Raw genomic sequence first — 6466 nt, 5'->3', positions numbered from 1 at the left:
ACCGGCCTGCAACTTTCCCTTTATTGTCTCATTCCTACCTTGCATATATATTATATATTCGGTTCTCTCCGGTGATTTCTACCCCATTTCTTTTTTCGTCTAAAATTAAGGCAGACAGTTCGATCGGATCATCGCCGGCATGGCAGGATCAGAAGCAACTGCGGCCAGAATTTCAAACTCTATTCCCACAGACATTTTTACAGTAACAGAATGTGTTCACCTTCCCGGCAGGATCCATTCGCCGGGCATGTGGAACTACTTTCATTCTGGGATATTCTCGTTTTCATTGCCACAGTTTGAGATCCAGATGATTGTTGCTTTCCTCATCATGCAGGCCTTCCATTATATGCTCAAGCGTCATGGAATGCCTCCTTTTACCTCTCAACTCATTGTACGTATAAGTACTGCCCTCTTCCCGCCAATTCCTCTCCCTGCATGAATGTACCTCTTATTAATTAATTTAATTGAAATTATTTAGTTGAAAAAAAAAATCTATTTGCAAGCGTACCGTTAATTCACACTCAAGTAGCACATCACTGTATAAAATAGTATTTCTGTTTTAACATTTTACAAAAAAATATTATGAAAACCCATGGTATGGCCGTGGAAATGTGATACAAATATTTTTCTTAGATTTATTATTTTTCAATTAAAAGGATATAAATAAAACTACTTCTTTCTTACTTTTCTCCATGATCATATGTACTCTTCAATTATAAGAATATATATAAAGTTTATGTTCTATAAAATATATATATAATTAATCATGATCTGTTACAACCTGCATTTTTTTTTAAGAGAATAGTAACCCAATTTTATTGATTGCCCTCACTTGTGGTGGAAGAAAACCGTGATTACAATCCGATACCTGGGAGATACATATAAACGATAAAAAACCAAAACCTAAACGTCAAAACCTTTATATCCTTATCATCCAAATACAATGCCAAAAGAAAGACAATTAACCTAAAACAAAACAACCAAAGATATGGCAACCTGCAAGGAACAAGCAAAACAAGAATAGTGAAATTAATCAAAACAAAAATAAAACTTACCAAGCACAAATCTTACGAGACCCTCAAATAAGGCAGACCCAATTTGTCCATACGAAGGACACCTCTTAATTGACTAGGCAACGTATGATCTTCAGACCAATCAAAATTCAAACCCGCAACACCACACTTTGCAAGAAAATCAGTCACAACATTTATTTTTCGAAAAATATGATTCATGGTATAATCCAGACAATCAAGATATTCATGTAAGTCATCCCATAAATCTTCTAAATACCAGATATGACAATCATCCTTAGTAATCCAATTAACCAACAATTGAGAATCAATCTCTATTTGAACACGATAAAACCCAAAAGTGTAACACCTTCCAGTAAGCTTCCATTAATTCTAGCAAAATTATTAGTACCCAGACCCAGGAAAACAGAGTAAGCACCAAGTAACCTATCATTATCATCCCGAATAACTCCCCCAGCACCAGTAGGGCCTGGATTCCCAAGACTACTATCATCAGTATTAAGTTTAACCCAACCTTTGTGAGGTTGAGTCAATCTTACCACTCAAACCCTCTTAGGCTTAGGAAACAAAACCGGGATATCGAATCTATTCAAAATATCAACATCCTAGATAGAAATAGAAGAAACTTTCATAGGCTGATCCATAATACGACGAAGCCATAATTTAATAGCATGTATAACCGACTCTGCCGTATAAAACTTATCCTCAAATCGGGCTTTACAACGGCTCTCCCAAAATTTCCAAGATATAATAGAAGGAAGAAGACCAAAAATAATTTTCACCTGAGAAGACTTACCTGCACAGTGAAACCAAAAATTTATTTGTTCCTTCCAAGTGTAGAAAGAGGTCATATGAACCCCTAATTGACAAGCCACTAATCGCCAAATCTATCAAGCAAAATCCCTCACGCAGAGCACATGATCCAAATCATCAATATGACCCACTTGACAATAATTACATTTAGAAGCCATCAGAATACCCACCATTTTAATCTTCTCATCGACACTTAGGCAATTATTAACAGCCTTCCACATCATAATGGAAATCTTCTTATGGAGATTAGTATGCCAGATCCACTGAGTCCAATGTAAATGAGGCATCTAACCCCTAATATAGTCTCAGGCACTCTTGGTAATAAACTTTCCCTCCTTATCTTTCAACCAAACAAGCACATCTTAACCCTCCTTCCATCTAGCCAGAACATCATATAGATCATTAGCTTTCTGATAGCCCACTAAGCTATTCAGAAGAGAAATGTCTCACTCATTCTCAATATGACATTCTTTTATCTTAATTGAAGGGTGATCAATCACAGGTAAAACACCATTGAAAGAACCTCCCTCATCCCAATTATAAAAAGAGATATTTCCCTCTTTCACAACCCATTTGGAACTATTTAACACATCCAGGATACTGCGAACAATCGATCTCCAAAAACGAGTCCTTTTAGTAGGCTCTAGAAGGGATAAATAATTCCACTTAACATATTTGCCTCAGAAAAAATCCACCCAAAGAGAGTTGCCCTTAATAAGACTTCAGGCAAGTTTCATATGTCTCTAAACATCCCCAAAATTCCTAATACCCAAACCTCCCTCATCAGTGGGAGTACAAATATACTTCCAGGAAATTCATTTCCTACAACCCTTACATTCAAATTTGCCCCAAAGAAGGAGCTCAGAAGCTTATTCAATCTAAGAAGTACCACTTTGGGAACATCTAAAACAGCAAGAAGATGGGTGGCCATACTATATAAAACATGATGCAAAAGAATAGTTTTACCACCCACAAAGAGCATTTTAATCTTTCAACCCACAATCTTCTTATTCACTTTACCAAGCAGGTCACCAAAATCACAAGCATTCAACCTACCATCCACTATAGGCGCCTCCAAATACTTGGAAAGAAACAAACCCTCAAAAAACCAAGTAAGGCAAAGGAGAGAATTTTTTCTGTAAACAGGAATTCACTTAGGAAAAAATATAGTACTCTTCTCTTTATTAAGAACTTGACATGTCCAAGCCTCATATTTGTTCAAAACCTTGTCCAAACCTCTCATAAATCTCTTCCCACCATTGGCAAATCTAAGTATCATGTCATCGGTATACATGGGATGAAAAATAAGAGGGGTACTCCCTCTAGCTTCAGTAATTTGACCAATTTTACCATCCTTAAAGGATTTCTTAATGAGTCGAGAGAGTACCTCTTGCATTATGTGGTTTAAGCATGTTTAAGTTAATGATCATATTGATATTTGTTTTAGGGTTAAATATATAACTTTGCACTCTAAACTACAACTAAAACCAATGCAATATTGCACTCTCAAAAATTAATCATGATCTTTGATCAGGTGAATGGAAAATAGACAATATAAGACAATCAGCTTGATGCTGAGATCATAAAAAGGAATTTAAAGTATTATCGGTTTTTGGCATAATTTGAGAGTTAATCAAAGTCATGTATATTTGATGTGTTTTCTTAATTTGTACGGTATATATGAATTAAGATAAACATTAATATAGAAAAACAAAATTATTTGTAATATAATTTTTGCCCCCAAAGATATAATATAATTTGTATGATCAGAGTACGTACTCATGTTGAATTAATCATGTATGCTCTTTAATTATGTGAACCAGACTGGCTTGATTCTCAGTTCACCAATCCTTGGGCACTTGAAGGTATTCAGGGTTATATTTTCCTCCAAAAGTCAAGAATTGATATATGTGCTGGGTTTCTTCGGTGAAGCACTGTTTGTGTTTTTGAGTGCTGTGAAGACTGATATGGGAACGATGAAGAGAATGGGAAGAAAAGCCTTGTGTACTGGAATTGCCTGTCATGTGTCACCTTTGCTACTTGGCTATTTACTGTATTTCACACTCGGAAAATCTTGGCTAACCGAAAAAATGTATTATAAAAACTCATTTCTAACTGCAGTACATTCGCTAACTTCATTTCCGGTTGTCGTTTATCTTCTCGAGCACCTTAGGATTCTGAATTCCGAGCTGGGTCAATTAGCCTTATCTGCATCATTTGTCAGCGACCTTAGTGGCCTGATGATCATGGTCGTTTCCGAAGTGGTTACCATTTCGTCCGAGATAGGTGCTACGCGCGCTATGATGACGGTCGGATCAATTCTCATCTATTTGCTTCTCATTGCATATGCATTTCGACCGGCAATGTGTTGGGTAGTGAGGAAGACACCTGAAGGCAAGCCTGTCAAAGGCATGTACATTCACATCATCATGGCGATAATGTTTCTGTCCGGGTTGTATGCTGATTATAATGCTTTGCCTATTTTCCTCGGACCTCTTTTTCTTGGTTTGGCTGTACCAGCTGGACCTCCTATAGGATCCACCATTGTCAGCAAGCTCAACTGCTTTACAGAAGAAGTGTTTCTACCACTCTATGTGACTGCAGCTGCCATGAAGGCAGATATACGTTCAGTCACATTCAGTGACAGATCCATAACGTTCAACGTTGTCCTGTTTTGTTCTACATTTGTGGCAAAAATGGTGGGGTCTTTGGTTCCTCCTTTATACTACAAAATGCCCTTGAATGATGCTTTAACAGTTGCTCTGATTTTGAGTTTCAAAGGTGTCAACCAACTGTCCGTATATTTATGCACGTTAATGTTTAAGGTAACTATACTTATTTTCTACCCCATTTTTCTCCTAGGAAATTTGATTACCTCCTGGAGTTAACATATCCTACTAATTCTTCTTGTAAAAATTATCTTTTTGCCATGGTTAGGACTGTTTTAAAAAGAAAGCCACGACTGGCAGAGTGAAAGAATATATTGATTGATCCTTAAATGTTAGTTTATTGTAGAGTACATCTTTTAGCACATGATATTCCGGTGTAGTAACCTGAGATGTTTTCTTGAACAAGGTTAAATTACTGATGCTTTTTGTTCTAACTTTTTATGGTTCTATTCAAACTCAGGGGGATCCCAGAGAAGGAGAACCAGTGTTCTCTTTGTTAACTATTGCGATCCTAGTAGATGCTCTAATCATTCCAGTTTTGGTGAAGTACCTGTACGATCCTTCAAGGAAATACGCAGGTTATCAGAAAAGGGATATCATGCATTGCAGAGGCAATGCAGAGCTCCGAGTCCTGGTGTGCATCCACAGGTTTGCTAATGTTGCTGCAGCAATCAAACTACTTGAAGCTGCATGCTTGTCTAGAGAAAGACCCCTTGGAATTTATGTGCTTCACCTTATCCGACTAATCGGTCGATCCTCCCCAGTTTTCATTTCCCACAACAAACAGAGAACTGTCAGTTCCAGTTCTTCCTTTTCAGAGAATATCATTATCCCTTTCGAACGTTTCAAACAAGAAAAGAAATTGGTTGGATTATCCGTAAACCTTTTCACAGCAATCACTCCACCCAAGTGCATGCATGAAGACATTTGCACCCTTGCGTTGGACAGGCTCACATCCCTCATAGTGCTCCCATTCCATCGAAAATGGTCCATTGATGGGTCCTTGGAATCAGAGGACAATAACATAAGGACCTTAAACTACAATGTCCTCCAAATAGCTCCCTGCTCCGTCGGGATCTTAGTCGATCGTGGCCATTTAGGCCGCTCGATGGCTTCAACGGAGTCATCCTATTCTGTTGCCATGTTCTTCTTAGGAGGTAATGATGATCAAGAGGCAATAATTTTTGCCAAACGCTTGGCCGGAAACTCGAACATCACCCTGGCTGTGGTTCACCTTGTTGCCTCTGAAACCGATGGAGATATCCACATTGACAACTTGCTTGATTTCGAGGTCTTGAAGGATGTCAAGCGTAACAATGTGGGTAATGCATATGTGATATATTCAGAGGAGAAAGTGGAAGATGGGCCTCAGACCGCAATGGTAATTCGCTCTATGGCGTACAAGTTTGACCTTATAATAGTTGGCAGACGACATAACATAGATTCCCCTCAGACCTCAGGGCTTGCGGAATGGAGTGAATTCCCAGAGCTTGGGGTCATCGGAGACTTGCTCGCCTCCTCAGATGTCGTCGGTAGCAAAACTTCTATCTTGGTGGTGCAGCAACAACAAACAGATGATAGGTAGTCACGGCAGGAGAAGTACATACCAAATTGAGATCAATCTAAAATGCATCCATCTTCTCTTGATTTGTTTTTTTTTTTTTTGTAATACCGAAAATTACAAGAGATCATAATGCGTGAGGAATTTAGGTTTATTTTAGCCTAGTGAATTAACTAATCACAGTTTTTTTTGCATCCTCAAATTTTTCTATCTTAAATTAAAATGTTCTGCAATCATGACATCAAACCAAAGAAAGATGTTAAACCAAACTAGGAAGAACAAACTAATTGTGACTGATTTTGTCCCATTTTCTTTGTGGTTTTGAATGTGCCTTAGAGCAGCTGCGTTGTCCAACAATTCCTTGAACGACCTAATCACGTAGATGATCATGT

The 6466-nt window shown here is 37.9% G+C and overlaps 1 protein-coding gene across 1 annotated transcript; it reads left to right on the top strand.

The window, feature by feature from the left end:
- Positions 1-139: 139 nt before the first annotated feature.
- On the top strand, positions 140-6098 carry LOC108998444 (cation/H(+) antiporter 4-like). The gene is made up of 3 exons (XM_035685563.1): positions 140-391; positions 3668-4669; positions 4974-6098. The coding sequence occupies exons 1-3, from the start codon at positions 140-142 to the stop codon at positions 6096-6098; spliced, it is 2379 nt and encodes a 792-aa protein (XP_035541456.1).
- The last annotated feature ends 368 nt before the right edge of the window (positions 6099-6466 follow it).

This window comes from Juglans regia, chromosome 14, assembly GCF_001411555.2.
Source record: "Juglans regia cultivar Chandler chromosome 14, Walnut 2.0, whole genome shotgun sequence".
NCBI classification, from domain to species: Eukaryota; Viridiplantae; Streptophyta; class Magnoliopsida; order Fagales; family Juglandaceae; genus Juglans; species Juglans regia.
This window is presented reverse-complemented; position numbering and strand designations above follow the sequence as displayed.